Genomic DNA, 22262 nt, shown 5'->3' on the forward strand with positions numbered 1-22262 from the left:
TGGACCACTGAGCAACAGTCCAGTGCTGCTTCTCTGTAGTCCAGGTCAGGCGCTTCTGCCGCTGTTTCTGGTTCAAAAGTGGCTTGACCTGGGGAATGCGGCACCTGTAGCCCATTTCCTGCACACGCCTGTGCACGGTGGCTCTGGATGTTTCTACTCCAGACTCAGTCCACTGCTTCTGCAGGTCCCCCAAGGTCTGGAATCGGCCCTTCTCCACAATCTTCCTCACGGTCCGGTCACCTCTTCTCGTTGTGCAGCGTTTTCTGCCACACTTTTTCCTTCCCACAGACTTCCCACTGAGGTGCCTTGATACAGCACTCTGGGAACAGCCTATTCGTTCAGAAATTTCTTTCTGTGTCTTACCCTCTTGCTTGAGGGTGTCAATAGTGGCCTTCTGGATAGCAGTCAGGTCGGCAGTCTTACCCATGATTGGGGTTTTGAGTGATGAACCAGGCTGGGAGTTTTAAAGGCCTCAGGAATCTTTTGCAGGTGTTTAGAGTTAACTCGTTGATTCAGATGATTAGGTTCATAGCTCGTTTAGAGACCCTTTTAATGATATGCTAATTTTGTGAGATAGGAATTTTGGGTTTTCATGAGCTGTATGCCACAATCATCCGTATTAAGACAATAAAAGACCTGAAATATTTCAGTTAGTGTGCAATGAATCTAAAATATATGAATGTTAAATTTTCATCATGACATTATGGAAAATAATGAACTTTATCACAATATGCTAATATTTTGAGAAGGACCTGTACAGATGAGTACCTCAAGCAGTTACTTAGCAGATGCTCAAACACAATATGTGAACATAGTATGTGAAATTCTGAGCAGCACTTTAGCTCTAGTGCACGTGCAAATTTATGTAAATGTTGTGTAATTTCCCCTATTCTGATTTCCATTGTTAGAATAATTTGAATCAAAGCAAACTTAAACCTTTTATTTATTTAGTGTGAACAAATTTTCTTCACAGCCAGGGTTAAAAATGCAGAGATCCATCCCAACTCTGCACATTATCACTGAATGTTTTTTCAACCCTGTGTTTTGTCCCAGCAGTCATGTTGACACAGATGTAAGTCTTGTATTTAACAATCATTACTCAGTTATTTAGTGTCAATGTGACAGTCGCTGTTAGTTTTCACTTCCTTCTTTACCTGTCAGTTTCTACAACTATGCATTCCCTGCTACCCTTGGCTGCCCTCAGAAAGCACAAAAAGCAAAGGAGGAGGCAGGAAGTAGAAGTTATTTTTTTTTATTTTTTACAAAAGATGAGCTAAAATTGTGTAAACAGAGATTTAGAGATCAGATTGAATTGTGACACCTTTTTATGCTGAGGGGATGAGGCATCTTTGAAGCAGCAGATGAAGGAAGCTTTTATTGTACAGATAAAAATCCTCTGAATTCAGAGAAAAAATTAATGTCAAAGATCAACCCAATGCCTTAGAAGCAGTTTGCAGGAGGAGGAGGAGGAGAGGTGGGGGGGGGGGGGGGGGGGGGGGGGTGTCTTTGGAAGCCTTTAAATAGATGGGGTTGAGTAGAAAAATGGTTCTGTCTACAATTTGGGCATCCTGGCAGCGTTGAGGCGCATAGGCACACAAGAGGAGCCTGCTGCATAGCGCATCTCCCTCAGCATGCCGCTCCACTGCTTCTTGTCATCCTCATACCTAATAGGAACAAGAGGAGATTTGTAACTAACAACAAGCACAGAGTATTAAAAGGAATTTGAGGGTATTACATATTTCCAATCCACATTATTACATTTAATTTAAGCGTGTCAGATTACAAATTTGATGGTTAAAAATGGTTCATTTCTAAGAACATTAACTATGCATGCTTTGTTTCAGTGATCAGTGATCAGTGATCCATCATTCATCAACAATATAAGGCTGATATGTTCATATAGGTGGCTTAATGAGTAACTATATCTACTTAGTAAAAGTTAAGATCTTGCAGTTGAGAAAGTTTCTTTGTTGGGGAAGAATTTAAGCTTGTGTCCAGCTTTAGCTAGTACAGCGAGAGCGCAAATGCTAAAACTAATGATAAAACTACCGCTAATGCTGAAACGTGTTAGCAATGGCAGCATCTTCAAATGCAAATATATTTAAAAGCAATGAAAATCTTGAAAGTATGAAACATAAATACACAATTGGCCTTTTTACTGGTTTTCAAAAAGGATAAGTCATTTTGAAAAATGGAGGGCTCCCTGGAAGTAAACACAGGTAAGGTATGTTAATTTTTCAACCCCCACAAAAAAAAAGATTATTCTTTAAAATTCATTCATGCCAAAGGATTCTAAATAAAAAGTTGAATCTTGAATTTTGAGATAAAGGAACAACTCAAAGCTGATGGATAAAGATACAAGCAGGAAGTCAACAGACAGACCACTAAGGAGACCGCAGCTGTTGTTTGTGAGCATTAAGTTTATAAGGTAAGAAAGTACATTCTTAAACTAATAACAAGCATCAGAAGTATATTTTTACTAGCAATATTTTGTTAGTATAGCACAGTGTTTAAACATCTCTTCTGTCATGATTCCAGCCCTTCAGCTCACCTTGACTGTGCTGATTACTCATTGCCTTCACCTGCACTGGGCTGCTCCTATTTAATCAGCTGCTCGTCACCAGCTCAGTGCGAGATTGTCTGTTGCCTCTGTCACAGCTTTCAAGCCTTGATTCATGTTTCAAGAGTTTTTTCTGGTTATCTGATCCTGCCTGTTTTTTGACCACAGATTTGTGCCTTGTCCTTCTGCTGTTCGGAAAAGTCCTGACCTCACGTTGCTGAAACCTGCCTGTCTCTGACTTTGTCTCTGGATTACTGGACTATCCCTGCCTGAAACCCTCCAGTGCTTTACCTTGGATTGTCTCCCGCTTCTGCATCTGGTTGGTGGAAATATTCTATGTCTCCTGTTTGTTCCTGGAACCCCTAAGACCTCCTGTTGTCCACTTCCCCTTCCTCCCCGGCTGGATTTCAATTCCCTGATAAACCTCAATTCCTGTCCTTCCTGTCTGACCACTTCTGTGGAACCTCTTCTACCCAATTATTATTATTATTTTTTTATATTAAAACTTTTGGTTAACCATTCTCTTGTCTGGCTGCGTTTTGGGTTCTGGTTGAGTTGCATCATCGTTACACTCTTCCATTGAAGTGTCTTTTTAGTCTCAAACATTTTATCAGTAAGCTAACTGCAGACAAACTTAGAGTTTGAATTGTGTATCTTTGGAATTAGGATTTGACAACCACAATACTGTAGCAGAAGTAGTATTAATAATGTAGTATTGTAGGGAAGTACAATAGTAACCATCTTGGGTAAAACACATACTTCATCTATTCATTTTGTGCTGGTTTGATAGGTCTCCAAGCTACTGCTTTCAGACAGCAAGTCTTTGGCTTCCTCCTTCTGCTCCTCGCCAGATTAAAAAAAACCTTTCATTTTATGAAGTAAAAACTTTTATATCACTCTCTTTATTTGGGGTACCCAACAGTATCCAAGTTACAGTGTTAGCAGTCTTCAGTAACGTGTGGCTCCCTTGTACTCGAGTTTTTATCCCATGTTTTTCAGCATATCTATGGTTGTCATTAATGGAAAAATTAAAACATAAAGTGAACTACAAACCTAAAAACTATTAGAAAGTAAAAGTTACAAAAATGATCATATATTCTGTCTTTAACCCACTGAGTAATAGATCAAGCATTCTGTGACTGTCAGGGGAAAGGTTGACATTCTTCCTTATGAGAGTGGATTTTAAAAGTTTATTACTTTTTCACTAAGGTTTTATTGCTAATCACCAACTAATTCTTATTTTATGTTTCCTTTCAACACAAAGGACAAACTATTAACTTGAAATGAGTTAGAATGAGTTAGAATACGTTTAATATTTGGTTTAAAGTTTGCGAATGTATTTAGGCATATTTTAGCTGTTAAACTTGAATAAGTTCAACTAGGCATATTTATTGAAATGTGCCTAGATAAAATGTATTTAAATCATTCACATTCAGACAGTTTGTTTAATCAGTAAAATGGCAAAGTACAACGGTCTCGTGTCCAAAGCCTGGGAAGACTTACTGCCAGACATCATTGACCTCTGTGGGAGCCACCTCCTTGTTCTCCATCTGAACCATTGCAAAGCCACCCACGGCATAAAGGAGGCCGCCTGTGCTCAGCAGGTTGATGGAGCTTCTCTCCTGGGGGAACTCTGTGAAGGGCTCCCATCTGCAGAGACACAGCAAACCAGGGTTAGGACTATCCTACAGTTGGTACAGACGTGTTTCTGGAGTGAATAAACTCTTTCACCCTCATCTCACATGGATAAAACATTGAATGCCATCTGGTACCTGGATCAGTTACAATTATAAAGCGACTGATAAGGTCTGAGACAGTTAAAACATCTTTGCACTGCACTTTAAAGAGATAATATGTTTTCAAGCAAGTTTCTGTAAAGATTTTATCAGTAATAGTTCTGATGTCTTTTTGAAGTGTGTTTTTAGAAAAGTTGATATATCCTCAAAGAGCTGGAAGGCTAACAGTTAGTCACATTAGTGATTTCAACAAATCCAACTGAAAATATTGCTATCCGCAATATACAACTCCATTTCAGCTGTCATTGGTCTCTTCTACAACAGACCAATGTTAGATTTGTTGTTTTCTCAGCAGAACAGCTTCTCTATTAGTTTGTGAAGCTACACTGATCAAAGCTGACGGCTGTATTAGTCTGCCCCATCACCAGACTGTGCACCCGCCGGGATAAAAATACCAACATAACCTGGCACCACAGTAACCTACTGCTGCACAAATAACAAAATCCCAGTTTACTCCAGTCTCGGTGTACTTGGAGCATATTTTGAAGAGGCAGCGGATCAGGTGAACTGAACAAGCCAGCAGCCTCACCGAACTACTTTAGCACTGTTGAATGAATGAGGTTTGACTCAGAAAACAGTGAGAAACAGTGAGAATAACAACTTGTTTTTCATAACCAAATATGCAAGCACAAAAATATGTAGTACTGTTGTGGAGAAGGACAATTAAAAAAACAACTAAAACAAAATCCACACTTTTTATGTACAAACTAGCATTAGCACTGTAGCAAAGCTAGCCACAATGGGAAGTTAGAAAAGAAGCAGTTTAACACTGGCATAAACCATTTCTTTAAAAGGTATGACACAGTCATACATTGTGTTTTACTGAAGATTTGATTTGTAAATGCTACACCAAAAGCATTTTTAACTACTTAAACTGCACATTTCTACTTAATAATGTGGCAGAGTATAATGCTGTTAGTAACATAAAAATAAAGAATTTATTGACATTGTATGAATTGTACATACTTGTTTGTTGCAAAGTCATAGGCTTCACACGAAGCAGTGAGGCCCTCCTCATTCACTCCGCCAGCCACCACGATCTTGCCCTTGTGGATGACAGCTCCAAACATGGCTCTGGGTGTCTTCATGGCCGCCATCTCCCTCCACTCTGATTGCTTGTGATTGTATGCAAACACTTTGTTGAGGGCTTTGCTGTGGGGTCACAAGCAGGAATGAATGTGGGCAATGATGGTCAAAAGATCAACCAGATGATGTTCTGGGATCAACTGGATTTCTAAATTTTATGTTGTTATTTCGCATCATACATTAAAAACTTTTTTAACGAAACACAGACACAACACTCTTTCCAAGAAAATAAAAATAAAACATAGACACCTCACAATGAGATAATGGAGTAATCAGTGTCATCCCAGGCTGTGGCAACTTTAAATTTCAATAATGATTAATATTTATTGTTTATTTAAATGTAAATGGAAAACAATATGAACTGTTAACATTTTACCACATTACACCTATCAATTTGTATTTTGAGATTTTATTTGATAGAGTGACACAAAATAAACAAATGAAACACATAAAAATCTGTAAATTGTGCCGTGCATTTGTATTCAGACCCTATTTACCTTGATACCCCTAAATTAAATCCACTGCAGGCAAATTTGACATTTTGCCAAACGTGGTGGTGGCAGAATCATGTTGTGGGAATTAATGCGTTTACAAGGTACTGTAAATGTACAATCTATTAGTGTAGTGTGTAACATAAAGGATTTTAGATCAGGCAAAATAATCTAACATTTCAATTTTATTAAAGAGCTGTAACACATAACAGTAATTTTTTTTTATATATGGTTGATTCTTCTGTTGAATTTACTCTGTTGAACCGATAACTCAGTTTTGTTCTTCACCATCTGAAATTCAAGGCAGGAGAAGCAGAGCTATTTTCTCTTGATGACTGTATAACTGACAGCTGAAATAGCTGGGCTATTTGAGTAGTCCATTATTAGTTACAGTATTGAATCTAAGTACGTTTATTAGCCACAACATGAAATTAAATTTCAAGATATCAATGTTCCTGGAAAGCATGGTGATTGCACCAGTACTGTATGCCCAGGCAGTGAAAATAAACTGTAGCTGTGTTATAGCTGCAAAAGGAGATGCAGGGGATCACAATTTTCCAGTATTGTTGTGTATTAGAAAATCCTGGATTGTGGCACTGTAATTGTTGTCTGTGATGGGTATCCTGCAGTTTTCCTGGCTAGCAGGATAATAAATCAGGAACAGCAGCAGTTCACAGCGTTGGCTCGGATACACAGACACATCCACACACACTTACTTGTCATCTGTTTTTCCTCCAATGCAGTAGACCAGACCTTTGTATGAAACAACAGCGTGACCATGGATCTTCAGAGGAAGCTTTTTTGTTTCAGTCCATCTCATCTTCCTAAAGAATGTCACAGTTTTAAAATATAAAGATATGCTATATTTGGGTATATTTCTGTCCATGTTTAACAAACACTTGAGATGAAACATTGATTTTTGTTAACACAATGATTGACATATTATACATTTGCATGTAGAAATTGTGGCACAACTCATTAGGGAATGTGAGATGAAATAAAAACAACATATTGATAAATATGGATTTATATACACTATTTTTGGTTGTAAAGAGAGTTGTTTATTATCTGAAGTTAATTATCACCTGAAAATATGTGGTGAGAAAAAGGCATTGCATGAAAAAAAGTAATACCACTAACTCAACATCGTAGCACATTACAGTGTCCAGCGACTCGTTGGTGTGGAGGTCCTTTCCAGCCACAGCGAACAGCAGGTTCTGGCTCTCACCAATGTTGAAAAGGCATCTCGGAGAAGGCATGGGTGGCATGGCGACCCACTCAGATGTGAAAGGATCAAACTGCAGTTGCAACAAATGGTACAATTGAAGACAAAAATCCTCATATGTACTAGTTAATATGAAAATATGTATGAAAGTCCCCTGTCATGTATTGTCTTTATGACTATCTGTATAGAGTAGGTACATTTCGCTTGCAGAATGTGTTTTGTGATTTTATCCTTGTGCTTAAATGCTGAATATATTTTTACAATAATTGTTTTGTTGGTTTATTGGTTTCCTGAGTTCTTTAGGTGCCCTAAAATAAGTTCATAAATGTTCCAATTCTTATGCCACATTTAAACCAAGGTATACTTATTTCTAATATTTATTCAAATTAAAAGGATATTCATTCAATGTTAAAGAGTTTTATATGCTTTCAGTAGTTCTTGAAGCTATGCTTAGCCAAATGTGTAGAGATTCCAGCAATTAACAGAAATAAAACTGGTCTAAATCTTTTTAAAACATCTTACCTAGGAAGCTTTAAGAAAGTTTCTACTTCATGTCCAACAAGTCATTCGAGTAATTCTAGAGATACTAACCAAGTAGAAGTAGCATTGTAAAGGCATGTCCTTGTTATCTTCGTCCACAAACAGTCCTCCAATGATGTACAGCTGGTTCTGTTGCGTCACCAAGCTAACGTGGTTACGGGGGACCTGCTCTGACATAGCAGCAAGGAAGCACTCGTTCTCGTTGACATCGTACGCTACCGCTGCTGTGTCATTGATCATCAGAATGAAGTCACGGACGAACATGCCATGTCTGCGGTTGTCATTAAGGAAACCGGGGAATGGGCTGTCCTCCTCCTCTCCTTCCTGGCTGGCCCCCTCCTCACCTTCTTTCTTCAAGTGTTTGTCAGGAAGTTTCCCCTTGAAGGCATCCTTGATGACTTGGATCATCTTTTGGAGTTCCGGGTCAGCTTTAATGACCTCGTCATTCTCTACTTTTTCTTTGAAGTACTTCTCCGGCATCAGTCGGAAACGGATGCAGTTGAAGGCATCCTTTAGGACCTTAATGCGTTTCTCTCTATCATGGCGGGCCCAGGCCATGACTGCCTCAAATACCAGCTCCTCTTTCTCAACATTCAGCGAGTCCCCACCTATGACAGCAAACAGTTCATGGGCTGCGAGCTTGAGGAATTCCTCATCCTTATGAAGAAGCTCAAAGCGATCTGCGATGTAATTCCGTGCTGCCACAGCAAGTCTGGGACAGCTGAGCACCAGGCCCATCCTGAAGATCGCCATGCAGTTTACCAACGACAGCTTCTTCTGAAGATAATTGACGCAGACAGTGAAGACAGAAGGGATTTGAAATCTGTTTGCCACAGCAATTATATCCTGAACATTGTCATCAGTTAGGTCAATCTCAGCTGAGTAGAGGTACTGGATAATCATGTCCAGGACAGAGGGGTTAACATCCTCTAGGACCACCTCCTTGGTGTTTTCCACCTCCTTTCCATCCTCTGTGAAGAAGATATCCCTGAAGTAAGGGCTGCATGCGGCCATGATTAGCCGATGGCAGGGGAAGCTGCGGTCGCCCACTTTCAGAGTGCAGTCCACAAACTTGTTCTCATTCAGAAGCTCCTTTAGGCCGTCTTGGAGCAGGGTGCTCTGAAAAAGACGCAGCTCCTCCTTGATAGCGTTGGGGTCCATAGCTAGTACAGAAAGGCAACAGCAGCTAAAACAAAAGCCTCAATGGACAATGAAAGAAGATGGTCGCCAAAGGTCTGTCTGGCAGTCAGTCCTGGCTGGAAAAGGCTGAGGAAAGAAAGGGTTCCCAGTGTGAAGACAGAGCAATTTAATCCTCCCCTTCTAAATATAGGTCCCACTAACCCCAGCATGCTTCAACTTCAGTGGAATCTCAATGGGCCAAATCAGAGAACAGCCCCAGCCTAGGCTCCACCACCTGCCACCGCTGACTGAAAGTAGCAACTGCTGGGATATTCGGCTGGAGACACGCCACCATGATTCAGCTCCCAGAGTGTCATGTGGTCCATTAACAGCAAAGACATGGCTGTCAAGGCCTATAGTTTGATTTCTAACCTTCTTTTTAACTGTAGTACGGCGATACATTTTTTTTTACATAATCTAATTTGCCCCAGTCCTATTATAAAATAAGCAGCATTATATCTTATCCAGATCCAAGATATATATAAAAATACTTTGCTGATAAAAGTTTTGTTTAACATGTGACTCTACAGTTGATTTAGTAATTAATTGCATCTTACATAGCCTTTGTTTTCTTTTAACACATCTTAGCGTTAACTAGCATATACTGGAGAGACCCGCTGAGCTATAATTGGACCTAAGAAGTTTCGAGCATGGCAGCTGTGAGAAAAACAGATGAGAGCGACACAAGCAAGCAGCTATTTCCACAAATCAGCAAGGTGTGTGTGTGTGTGTGCGTGTGTGTGTGTGTGTGTGTGTGTGTGTGTGTGTGTGTGTGTGTGTGTGTGTGTGAAGCTCTCCATTTAAACCCCTCAAAACATGCCATATACAGATATTAATTTTAGAATTAGAAATATTAATTTCCTTTCTTTGCTAACATAATTGATGTCTGGCTGCTTGCATCCACGTTTTCCCTCATAAATGGTAGGCTATCATAAATAATGTGTCTGAATCAATAGCTGCTTGTTAGACTCTGTCTTATTTCTGCGGCCTGATAAAGTTTGAAGAGACCGTAGAGTTAGGTAACATTTCTCTTGCTGCACTAAAGATAGATGAGACTACGTTACATGTCGAGGAGTCTCTAAAATGTAATTTAAGCAGAAGGGGAGAGCTGATCTGCATAAGAGAGCTCTGCTACTTTTTAAAAGCTACAGCAATATTTAGGAAAACTGAGATAGAATGTACTTTCATGCGTTTTTCAGAGATTTTATGTAACAAAAAAACACAAAGTTATGCATTATAACTGTAAGGTGGAAGGGAAAGGATACATGGTTTACAATTTACTAGGTCAAGCTCAGTCAGATTTACCTCCGATTTTTAATTGAATTTAAATCTGGACTTTGAATAGGCCATTGTAACACATGAGCTACATCATCCTGTTGTAGCTCTGGCCGTATGTTTAGCCTCTTGGCTGCCTCTGTGATTCTCCTTGCCCAGCCTGTCAGTTTACATAAACAGTTACGTCTTTTTAGATTTGCAGCTGTGTCATACTCTTTCCATTTTCAGATGATAGGTTGAACAGAGCTCTGTGATTTGTTCAAAGCTTGGGACATGGCTAACCCTGCTTTAAACCTCCAGATCTTTCTCCCTGAATTATGTGCTGTGGTCCTTGTTCTCCATTATGCTGTTTGTCCACTAATGTTCTCTTACAAACCTCTGAGTGCCTCTGGACTCTATTTACTAATTAGGTAAGTTGAGAAGGCAACTGGTTGCCCTGAATTTTTTTTGGGATGGATGGATGGATGGATTGTAGACTTTAATTACAAATTCATGATGTATCTTCATTCTGATGCCCTAAATTATAATCATTAATGAGCCTTTTGCATATTTTAATAACGATCAGATTTATTTAAATGGTTGACACTTTCAACCAAGTATTACACAGTACAGTAAGAATGTCAGTCAGTACATCTGGGTAACAGAATAATACACAGCCTACTACTGAACTTGAAGCGTCAAATTCAAAAACAAGAGCATATGTTGCCCAGAAGAGGGTGATAAGTGCGTCAGTTTTAAAAGTTTACTCCCAGTGAAAGAAAATGATAAAAAAAGAAAAATCACTCTTTATACTGATGAATACTAACAAATGTACTTATTTATTTCACAAAGAGAAAGTTATTTATAATGTGCGGACAGTAGCACGTAAGTCTTCAATCATCTCTCATGTTCTTTTATTTTGGTTTTTTCCATAAGTTCTCTACTGTTGTGCAAAGAACTTTTCAAATATTTTGTTTTAGACTTTTTCTATTTTTTTTAGCTCTACTCTTGGAAGTCAGGATGTCAGGATATTGCTCATGGTGTCATGGTTTACTTGATATTGGACCCCAGAATGCAGACGAGCAGGCAGCATGATGGTAAGTGAAGAAAAGGTTTAATTACAAAAACTAACACTCAGAAGGAGGCAGGAACAAAACAAACGGGCAGGCAAGACAGGAATGGCATGATCAAAAAAACAAGACTTGGTTAGAGAACTAGACATGAGAATGAGAGATAGACATGAGCATGAGAGATGCTTCCGCGACGACTAACAGAACAGGTGTGAATATATGGCGTGAAAACCAGGTGGAGCAAGGAGACTTGAAACTTGAAGCAGGTGAACCGAATAAACTTAATTAACAGAACAAAACGTGACTAGAGCAATACAGAGACTCATGAACACAAACTAGAAAAACATGAAGCAAAAGCCTAACCAGATCCGAAAATCAAACTTGACAAAACATGAACAAGACGACAAAACAAAAGCATGACCGGGAAAATAAACAGAAACATGATTCAAAACTTGAACAGTGAAAAACATAAGGAAAATCACCGAAACCAAAAACCAAATAACCCCAAATCATGACACATGGCTACAAAAAGAACATTTCGACTGCGTAATAAAAATCTAATATTAATACAATATTCATATACCAGATGTGGAAATTCAGGTGTCCATTCTAGAATGATACATAGATCAATGTAGCTTAAAAAAAAACTATCTCCTCTGAAAATGAACAGGTAGTGCACTGAAAACACTCCTGGTCCAGAGAAAGACCTTCAGAAAATCTGACCAACTATTGATCAAGATCACTTAAAAGATCACATGATCACATGACAAGTTTGACTGCTTGAAAGCAAAAATCTTGAGAAATTAGGGAAGATTCAAGACATTTAAAATGCTACTGACATAAGTTATGAAACTGAACCTCTTAATGGCTCTGAACTTTAGAACCTAAATATGAAGAACTTATAGCTACAGTTTGGTTTACACCACATCAGTTCACTGATGCTGTTTGGTTAGTTGCAGAGTTATGATTGTCCATATGGTGCAAACCATCTGTCTTTTCACTATTTTCACAGCACTCAATGAGTATGAGGGAAGCAGACAGGAGTGCTCATCTGTATACCTGAGTAGAAATAATCATGGATCTCCATCACATTTTTTGTACAGAATCATTTTGCTGTAAAATACCAGAAGCTGAAATGTTCATGTATTTGCCTGAGAAATTGTAACCCAGCTTTCTGTAATCTGGTGGAAAATGGCAGCAGTTTATGGCTCCTCCTTGAAGTTTCTACCACAGGTGTAGGATGGATGTCTTCACTCAGCCTCCTGAAGAAACAAAACATGCAGGAAGGTCAATACCTTAATAGATAAGTCAAAGGTTGTAATATAACAAGGCACTGTCTGTAAAAAACAAACAAAGAAAAAAACAATATAATGGGAAGGTCTACCTGTGACTCTGGAAACCACACATGTCCTCTTACACTCCTCCTCTGTGTCAAAGCGGTTGCTGTTGCCACCGCAGCTTCCATACCAGAACTGGGCGCAAGCGTTGGCCTGCTTGTCGTAGTACCACCGGATGTTATACTCTCGACATGTTCCCTGGTCCAGAACCAGCCCACAGCGAGGGTCCAAGGGTACGGTCTCTGCAAGAAAATGTCATGTCATAAGGGGTAGGAACACACACACATTTACTTACACACACACACACACACACGCACACACACACACACACACACACACACACACACACACACACACACACACACACACACACACACAAATAGATAGCTGCAGCAAAAATCCACCCCCAGAGTGACCATTTCTGCTCCGTTTCTTCAGGAAGGAGCCGGGTTCCACAATAATAGCCACACTACTTCAAAAATAATTGGCTTCACTGTTCCTCGCTTCGTTGCACACAGCATGAAGGATACATCAAGTAAAATCTGTGCCCTCTCTGCAACCGGCTCACTAAACACACCAGACTGCTACTTCACTGGAGATTCGAATCATGTCACGTCACTGCAGGGGATCCTGCATCCCCCTGTAATGATTCTGGCTAACTGTCAGACGTTGAGGGCTTTAGGATTGTGTCGTTAGTGGTTGTTGGTGCTTTACTTTGCATGTCATTATCCCAGCTGTGGCTGGTTGGAGGGAACTCCCAATTTACTTCAGGCCTACCCAAAAAAGACTAAAGTACTGGTGGATTAAAAGTATTTCAAGGAAGTTTCTTCGTCCAAGAAGCATTCCGAGGCTCTGTCATTTTTATTTCTGCATGAAAATAAAGCACCAGGAAGAACAAATTAACGAAACTATTTTTGGAAATCTAGAGTAAAATATTCCAGCATACTCCATGATGTTAAAAAGCAAAGAAACACAAAAAAGAAACTATAATGACCAACTAACAGTTCTGCCTGACTAGCAGTGACAACTGGCAGCTGGGGATTTGCCAGAAGGTTTAGTCTTACCAAGCAAGGAGGGCTTATTATTGACCACTTTGTTCCAAACTAACAAATGCTCCAGATAGATTTTTCTTTAACAATTAAAAATCTGAATTGTTTTGTGCATTTCTGCTCAGTCAATACTTTGTAGAACCACATTTTGCCACAATTACACCTGCAGGTCTTTCGGGGTACATCTCTATGTCTATGAAAAATAATGTTCAAGTCTTACCACAGATTCTCAATTGAATTTAGGCCTGGACTTTGACTGGGCCATTAAAACACAAATGTTTTTGATTTGTCTTTGACCATTGCTTTATAGCTATAGCTGTATGTTTAGTGTAATCCTGAAGGGAGGTGAACCTCCACCCTATTCATAAGTCTTTTACATGTTTTCTTACAGTATTCCCCTGTTTTTTGCTGCTTACATCTACCCATCACCTCTAACTAATTTCCTTGTACCTGTCCAAGAAAAGCATGACCACTGCATGACAGAGTGGTGATGTTGTGTCCAGAGTGATGCAAGGTGTTCGTTTTCTACCACAATAATGTTTGGCAGTACAGTTATGGTCTCACCAGATCAAGGCACCTTTTGTGGAAATTATAGCTGGGACTTCTTATTTCTTACTCTAAACAATACATTTCTTTTTTTTTTGACTACTCTTGCATAAAGGCCATATTTGTGGAGAGGTCAACAAGTGGTTTTGCTTTTAACAGAATCTCCCACCTGAGCTCTGGGTCTATGCAGCTCCTCCAGAGTTATCATGGGACATAGTCTTTGCATTTTCAAATGATGTACTGAACACTGCTGCAAAACTCCAATGAATATCGCACATTTTTATTTGTACAGTGGAAACACATATTGCAGCTAGACAGTTTCTTGTTTCTGTTGCAGTCTCATGAGAAAAAAAACAATATTCTAAACTGCAGCTTTGATTTCCGTCAAAAGTTAGAATTAAAGATAATTTTCTCATAAGAGAAATTATAAGATGTAAAAACAGAGGAGTGTGAGGGGTTTTGTGTACCTTTAGGAAGAGCTGGCCTTGGTGGAGGCACATACTGTGCAGAAACACCTGAAGATGATGTGCTTATATTTGTAGAGGATGAAGATGAGAAAGACCCTCCACTAGCAGATGAGCCCTCTCTGGCAGGAGGTGGAGTTCTGTAGTCTGAGGTGCCACGGTTAAATGTGTCCCCACGTTCACTTCCTGGGTTGGTTATTACTGTGGTCACACGCTGCCCCCCTGCATCCTTAGGAAGAAAAAATAAACTGTGGGTTTATTGAGCTTTAGTAATGATTCATGTATATTTGTTGTACTGTGTTCCATACGTGGACATTGCTGGATCCTTTGCTGCCCTGCTGGGTCATTTCTACCTGACCGCCTTGGCTGTGAGTGCCGGCACCAGAGTTAAGGTCAGTCCGTCGACTGTTGAGTATGTCCTGCTGAGTTATGGGCCTGTACCCATAACCACCAGTCGCGTAGCTCCCAGTACCAATTCTGTTGCCATTGTAGCCGTTGTTTCCTTGGCCGTTGTAGCCATTTGTTATTCTGTTGTAAATCAAGGCTCCATTTTCATCCTCACAGAACTGACTGACTAACTTGGACTCGAGAGCTGAGAAAACACACAGAAGAAGAATGATAAAGAAGATAATGGAGTGTTAAGAGTCTAGGGAATGTTTTCTGTGGAACGCTCCAAATCTATCAGATGAGACTCAAATTGATGTAGGACCCACACATGTCCTGGGGTGAACATAAAATGTGCCAAATAACATTTCCATCAGGTTTATACTTAAACATTAGTTGGTTAGCAGTATCTAGTATCAACAAGTTATCATTTGAAAACCACAAAAAATGTCATCATGTCACTAAACCCCTTTAAAGACATGCCAGAGAAAGTGTCAGAGTGACTAGAATTATTTGCTGCTGTACAGAGAATCAAGTAACACAGCCCTGCCCCTCCCCCACGTTGCTACAAAGCACCGGCCAGATGGCTGAGATAAACCTGAGCATATTATTCTGTTATCGAAGAATAATACAGTAAACCTAACACAGCCTAAAGCTTTTGACAGGTGACCAACTGAGAGGAGGATGGTTTGGGTTTGTGCTAGCCTTAGCATAAAAACACTGCTCTCTGGCTGCATTCGTGCTTCCTCAAATACAGCTTCCATCTTTTACCTCTGCCAACAGAGGACAGCAGTGCCAACTGCAGGCCTGATCCCTTCAGTGAGCCACAACAGTCCAGTTTATCCATGACGTCATGCAGGCTGAAGTTTACAGCTACTGCTTCAACACTCAAGTATGAAAGCAGTCAGCACAAAATAAAGTAAAGCAGGCAACAAACCTTTCTGTAAAACAATTAAATAAGCAAGATTTTTGGGAAACTGTTGAGGACTGACAGAAGAAGACATTTTTTACCCACTTGGCTTTAGGATTTACTAGATTATTAAATACTGCCCTTTATCAAATTCCTATAAAATAACACAAATTTACACTCAAACTAATGAACTAAACCTCACTGAACTGACGTTTTTGTTTAATGCTACTTTAAATACTCTCCTACAGTTCATCACTGTGTCCATTTTTGCAGCAAACATGTTTAAATCAGTGACTGGAGTAAAACAGATGATTTTCTGTTTATTAGGATTAAAAATGTAAAAAAGTGGTATGGAATTTCTCAAACATCTGCAAAAGACTATCCTCTGGTTTTAAGTCAGCTGTTAGAATTTCACGATTCTTCAGTTCAATATGGCTGCCACCCATAGGAGACAGATAGCTATAACCAGTACATAATAGTTCATAGTATTTGCATATCAATTCAGAGAAATCCATTGTTTTCGGCTTACATTGCTTCCAGCAGTTAGCTTGGTCACTGAGCACAACAGTTAACACTGTTGGGTTAGGTTTGACTTCATTCCCAATCTAACTTCTTATTAACAGCTATTAAGAGTCGTGTTACAAACAATTTTTTTATTTATTTTGGGGGATTTTAACTTAATAAACTGTCATGATTTGGGGTTGTTTGGTTTTTGGTTTCGGCTTTTTTCCTTATGTTTTTCACTGTTCAAGTTTTGAATCATGTTTCTGTTTATTTTCCTGGTCATGCTTTTGTTTTGTCGTCTTGTTCATGTTTTGTCAAGTTTGGTTTTTGGATCTGGTTATGCTTTTGCTTCATGTTTTTCTAGTTTGTGTTCTAGAGTCTTTGTTTTGCTCCAGTCACGTTTTGTTCTGTTAATTAAGTTTATTCGGTTCACCTGCTTCAAGTTAATCTGTCTCCTTGCTCCGCCTGGTTTTCACTCCATTTATACACACCTGTTCTGTTAGTCGTTGTGGAAACATTTCTTATGCTCATGTCTTGTTCTCTAACAAAGTCTTGTTTTTTTTGATCATGCCATGCCTGTCTTGCCTGCCCATTTGTTTTGTTCCTGCCTCCTGCTGAGTGTGAGTTTTTGTTATTAAACCTTTTTTTTCACTTACCATCATGCTGCCTGCTCGTCTGCATTCTGGGGTCCTATATCTTGCAAACCTTAACAGAATGTTTCCGCCAACAATGGACCTCGCAGATAAGCATCAGGCTAGCTCCATGGACCTCTTTACTTTCCTGTCTCGGGAGGCGGAGAAGTCACTGCGCCGTTCTGCAGGGCTGTCAGTGCCGCAGTCGGTTTATGATGGATCCAGGTTGGCGATTCCATGTCCGGGGACAGGTCCCCTTCGTCGCCGTTCTCCGCCTGCTCCCCTGGCTGCGCATTTTGGCCCGGCAGTGAAGCCCTCGCCCTCCTCCCGCCGCAAGAAACGCCGGCGTGGAGCACCTTCCTGTGGTTCGGCTGGTGAGGAGGTGGTTTCCCAGCCAGCCTAGGTCTCCAGAGCGCTGCTGCAGAGCAGCCCACGTCACTGAGGGTCTCGGCGACGCCTCAGCCTCTGCTCACATCACTGAGGGTCTTGGCGACGCCTCAGCCTCTGCTCACGCCACTGAGGGTCTCGTCGACGCCTCAGCCTCTGCTCATGCCACTGAGGGTCTCGGCGACGCCTCAGCCTCTGCTCACGCCACTGAGGGTCTTGGCGATGCCTCAGCCTCTGCTCACCCCACTGAGGGTCTCGGCGACGCCTCCGCTTCAGCCTCTGAGGGTTCGGCGACACCTTCGCTTCAGCCTCTGAGGGTTCGGCGACGCCTCCGCTTCAGCCTCTGAGGGTTCGCCAGGCTCCGCCCTTCCGGAGTTCCACAGAGTTTCTGGGAGGTCCTCTACTCTGCTCAGTCGGCCTCCTGATCTACCTGCAGTTTCCCGTCGCAGGTCGGGTCGCCCGCCTGAACTCTGTGCCTGCTGGGGACGACCTCCTGGTCGCCCGCCTGAACTCTGTGCCTGCTGGGGACAACCTCCTAGTCGCCCGCCTGAACTCTGTGCCTGCTGTGGACGACCTCCTGGTCGCCCGCCTGAACTCTGTTTTTGGCCCTCCTTCCAAGGCCCCCACCGCCCGCCCTGGTCGGATTGTTTTTTTTTGGTTGGACTGTTGTGGGCGTCTGGTATCCGCCCTTAAGGGGGGGGGGTTCTGTCATGATTTGGGGTTGTTTGGTTTTTGGTTTCGGCTTTTTTCCTTATGTTTTTCACTGTTCAAGTTTTGAATCATGTTTCTGTTTATTTTCCTGGTCATGCTTTTGTTTTGTCGTCTTGTTCATGTTTTGTCAAGTTTGGTTTTTGGATCTTGTTATGCTTTTGCTTCATGTTTTTCTAGTTTGTGTTCTAGAGTCTCTGTTTTGCTCCAGTCACGTTTTGTTCTGTTAATTAAGTTTATTCGGTTCACCTGCTTCAAGTTAATCTGTCTCCCTGATCCGCCTGGTTTTCACGCCATATATTCACACCTGTTCTGTTAGTCGTCACAGAAACATCTCTCATGCTCATGTCTTGTTCTCTAACCAAGTCTTGTCTTTTTGATCATGTCATGCCTGTCTTGCCTGCCCATTTGTTTTGTTCCTGTCTCCTGCTGAGTGTGAGGTTTGTTATTAAACCTTTTTTTTTTTTCACTTACCATCACGCTGCCTGCTCGTCTGCATTCCAATATCAAGTAAACCATAACATTAACATCAAAGACAATGAACAAAGGAAAGCATTATGAAGTGAAAGAAAAAGGATACATAGCGTTCAGTTTATTACTACCAAATTTTACCAAAATTCTGAAAGTGTGTCAGAATTGGTATTTCGGCCCTTCTTTATTCTAATACCCCCCCAAAAAAAAGTGCACTTCAAAAACTTGGCCTTTATAGAAGCATACTAAGTAAAAAGCCAGTTTTGAAAGAAACCTGTAAGAAGTCCTGTTTGTAGTTTTCTATAACCCATGTAGGGAACACAACATACAAGTGGAAGAAAGTGAACACACCATCCCCACGGTGAAACATGGTGGTGGCAGCCTCATGCTGTGGGTCTGTTTTTCTTCAAAAGAAAAGCTGGCCAGTGTTGATGGGAAGATGGATGAAGCTAAATGCAGGATCCTAGAAGAGTTACAAACTACAAAGACTTGAAACAATGTCCTTAAATATGCTGCCAGAGAACTGTTAGAATGGCCTTGTCAAAGTCTTTATCAAACTAATTTTAATTGAGCCACTTTGCACAAAAGAATGGTCAAATTTATCTTGTCTCTGCAACGCTGGTAGAGTAATTCTTGTAGCTGTAAGTGAAGCAAAAGGTGCTTTTACGAAGTACTGACTCAGGGGGGCTGAATACAAATGCTCATTATACTTTTTAAAATTTTCTTTGTAAACAAATGGAAAATTATGCATCCTTTTTCTTTCACACAACATGAGAAAATGTGAAAAAGCTCAAGAGGCATGAATAATTTGCAAGGCAATGTCTATGGCATAATTTTCTATTGATGGCATATCAAATCCTTTGGTTTGCCCTGTTAATCAATTCATACCTGGCAAAGTGTTGAAGTCATCGATCAGGAACATGTGCTCACTGTCTGGGTCAGAGGCGATCAGGTTGAGCTCTCTCAGGAAGTCGGCCTGTGTTGGGTCCGTAGTGTTTACAATTCCCAGGGCAAACATCTCAATGTTGGCAGCATGGGCTTCTCGCACGGCTATATCCAGCTTGACGGACTCCCGTTTGTCCGTTTGCCCATCGGTAATCACGATGACCACTTTGCTGACGCCCATGCGTGAGCTGTAGAAGGCCTCCTGTGTGGCTTTACGGATGGCTGTACCAGTATGTGTGCCCTCGCCCATGTATGGGATGTTCCTGATGGCCTCCTTTATGTCCTCTTTGGTGTTGTAGCGGGCCAAGTTGAACACCAGCTTTACCTCCAAGCTGTACAATATCAGACCAATCCTGGTGGCGTTGCGGCCTACTGTGACCCGGTCCACCAGAGTGGTCACAAAATGCTTGATGATCTCAAAGTTCTCTGGGCCCACACTCTCTGAGCTGTCAATGACAAACACCAGCTCCATGGGCTTCTCCTTGCACTTGATCCCGCATCCTAGAATGAGATCATGGCTGAAATGTCACTTTCAGCTGGTGAAATCTGATGCAACCATCTACAGATAAGACCAGACAGAAACTAAACCTTCTCCTGTTACATTTGTGCAGCTAATGTTATACAGACAAGTGAAAGATCAGAAGTTACTTTACCACAGATCTCTTTGATCATTCGAATGATGTCCTCTCTCTGAAATTAATACATCACCAGAACATGAGCTCATAAATGGCCATGTTAAATAACTGATGAGAAAGAACATGAAGTGGGACTCACAGTGAGGCCTGCTTCCCCTTTTACACCCGGCAGACCCTAAGATGAGGATGGAATGAGCTCAATTAGGAACAAAACTGTCAAAGAGTTGAGATCTCTAATTTAATCTACCAGATAAATACTAGTTTAAACAAGAGGAAGCCATGCTTCTATCACTATACATCACAAAGCAGAACACAATCAAAAGACATTCAAAAACAGTGTTCCTAATCTTTTTTCCTATATTTTAAGTTTTTCCATATTTATCCTGACCTGGAAAATACTTAAATCAAATTCCATTTGTTCCAAACGTGTCCATACCCTGCAGATACCCTGTAAAAATCACTCACAGATTGTCCCGGCGTTCCCGGATCTCCCATTTCTCCCTTGTATCCTTTAACCCCTCTCTCTCCTGACGAACCTCGATCACCCTAATGCAGAAAACAAAATAAAACATCAGCAATCAACCAATTACTTGTGACCCCAAATTGTTTAACAACACATTAACTGACTTTGGGTCCTGGAAAGCCCTCTCCAGGTAAACCTCTGGGCCCTGTCACACCCTGGGCCCCCTGTTCACCCTGAAGGACACACAAAGTTAAAATAGTCACAAAAACATAAAGACATTACATTATTATTTTTGAATATTTAACACCTAAATGAAAAACACTTATTGATTACATTTAACCAAAGCCTACCTTGGGACCTTGAAGTCCTAGTCCCTGTGGCCCCATTGGGCCTGGTGGACCTGATCGCCCGGGGTTACCCTGCAAAAAAATCCCACACTGGTAAGAGCATCACCCTGTACTGCTAGTGTCAAATCCATCCACCAGCCATTACTGCTGTATTTGTTCACTAAAATATGCACATACAGTTTTTAGTTGGTGGATAAAGAATGATTATTTAGGTACCGACACACACAAAGATTAAATTATGTGGGTCTAAGTGCACACAGCAATTTGCAAATGGCTCATTATGTTGCATATTTCCATCAAGCTGATGTAGTAAGAGTCGTATAATTTAATTATTTAGATAATTTAGTTCCGATGGGAACAAGGTCATGTTGAATGTGAAGTTATTCCCAGATTTAATGTTCAAGGCAAATGGAACACATAGGGTCTGATCTAGTATGGACCCAGATAAGGAGCACTAACCTGTGTGTGCTAAAAAAAATTGCACATGCTGTTTGTGGGTGTGTTGCGGGTGATCTCCTAAGACTGCTTGCGCAACTGATACCAGGTGCAAAAGTGGTGCAGACAGCTCTATTTCAATTACGATTGTGTTATTGGCTGTTAACGTTCAGTTTTCTTTGTTTCAAAACAGGCCATAATATTTAAATTCAGTCATGGTGTTTGTTGTTTTGGTTTAATTGCATAAAGAATTTAAATAAAAAGCATACCTCGAATGGCTCATGAAAAATGGCTTTAAATCAGATTGGTCCATGTCTGCAGTCCCGCGACATTAATCTGTCCGACTAAAGAAATCTTTTTCTGCCACATTTATGGCAACATAAATATGTTGTGAACATGCAGCAGACAACTATCGTCTTCTTCACCTTTTCTGGGCTGTATACAAGCGCTCTCCAGTACAATCAAGACAACAGTGATGTGCCATCAAGTGATGGAGTGCCAGAATTATCCAGACGTATCCATAGGAGATATTGTATGGCTTCTATTTGTAACTTGCTCCAAATTAGCCTTAAAAGTGCCATTGCTGGACACATGATATCTCTCTACTACTTTTATTTCTGCAAGGTTCTCTCCCTCGGTCGCCTGTTATTGTACCTGTGCCTCCGTCTCACCACAATGACCGCAGACGTGTTCGTTACACGTTGCCAGTTTGCACCTGGCTTTCAATATAGTATTTTGCATGTTCTGATGATCAGCATTCATTCTGCATAATCATGATGGCAAAATGGATCTAAATGGATTGCGGCTGCTGTTCTGCTCATTTGACAGACGCAATCCTCGGTGC

General features: G+C 40.8%; 2 protein-coding genes across 2 annotated transcripts in view; both read right to left on the reverse strand.

The window, feature by feature from the left end:
* Positions 1 to 1236: 1236 nt before the first annotated feature.
* On the reverse strand, positions 1237 to 8981 carry LOC124861277 (kelch-like protein 41b). The gene is made up of 6 exons (XM_047354852.1): positions 7750 to 8981; positions 7074 to 7231; positions 6650 to 6757; positions 5323 to 5508; positions 4064 to 4210; positions 1237 to 1664 (listed from the first exon to the last, which is right to left on the reverse strand). Exons 1-6 carry the CDS (start codon positions 8857 to 8859, stop codon positions 1553 to 1555), a joined length of 1821 nt encoding a protein of 606 aa, XP_047210808.1. The 5' UTR covers positions 8860 to 8981; the 3' UTR covers positions 1237 to 1552.
* A 2611-nt stretch (positions 8982 to 11592) lies between these two features.
* Positions 11593 to 22262, reverse strand: part of LOC124861838 (collagen alpha-1(XXVIII) chain-like) — a 41797-nt gene continuing 31127 nt past the window's right edge. The window contains exons 27-36 of the mRNA XM_047355788.1: positions 20987 to 21055; positions 20801 to 20869; positions 20639 to 20719; positions 20313 to 20348; positions 20192 to 20228; positions 19482 to 20039; positions 14906 to 15189; positions 14601 to 14826; positions 12586 to 12780; positions 11593 to 12463 (exon numbers count right to left, since the gene is read on the reverse strand). Coding sequence (XP_047211744.1) covers positions 12456 to 12463; positions 12586 to 12780; positions 14601 to 14826; positions 14906 to 15189; positions 19482 to 20039; positions 20192 to 20228; positions 20313 to 20348; positions 20639 to 20719; positions 20801 to 20869; positions 20987 to 21055 — 1563 coding nt within the window. The 3' untranslated portion in view covers positions 11593 to 12455. The remainder of the gene's footprint in view (positions 12464 to 12585; positions 12781 to 14600; positions 14827 to 14905; positions 15190 to 19481; positions 20040 to 20191; positions 20229 to 20312; positions 20349 to 20638; positions 20720 to 20800; positions 20870 to 20986; positions 21056 to 22262) is intronic.

The sequence above is a fragment of the Girardinichthys multiradiatus genome, chromosome 24 (assembly GCF_021462225.1).
Source record: "Girardinichthys multiradiatus isolate DD_20200921_A chromosome 24, DD_fGirMul_XY1, whole genome shotgun sequence".
Lineage (NCBI taxonomy): Eukaryota > Metazoa > Chordata > Actinopteri > Cyprinodontiformes > Goodeidae > Girardinichthys > Girardinichthys multiradiatus.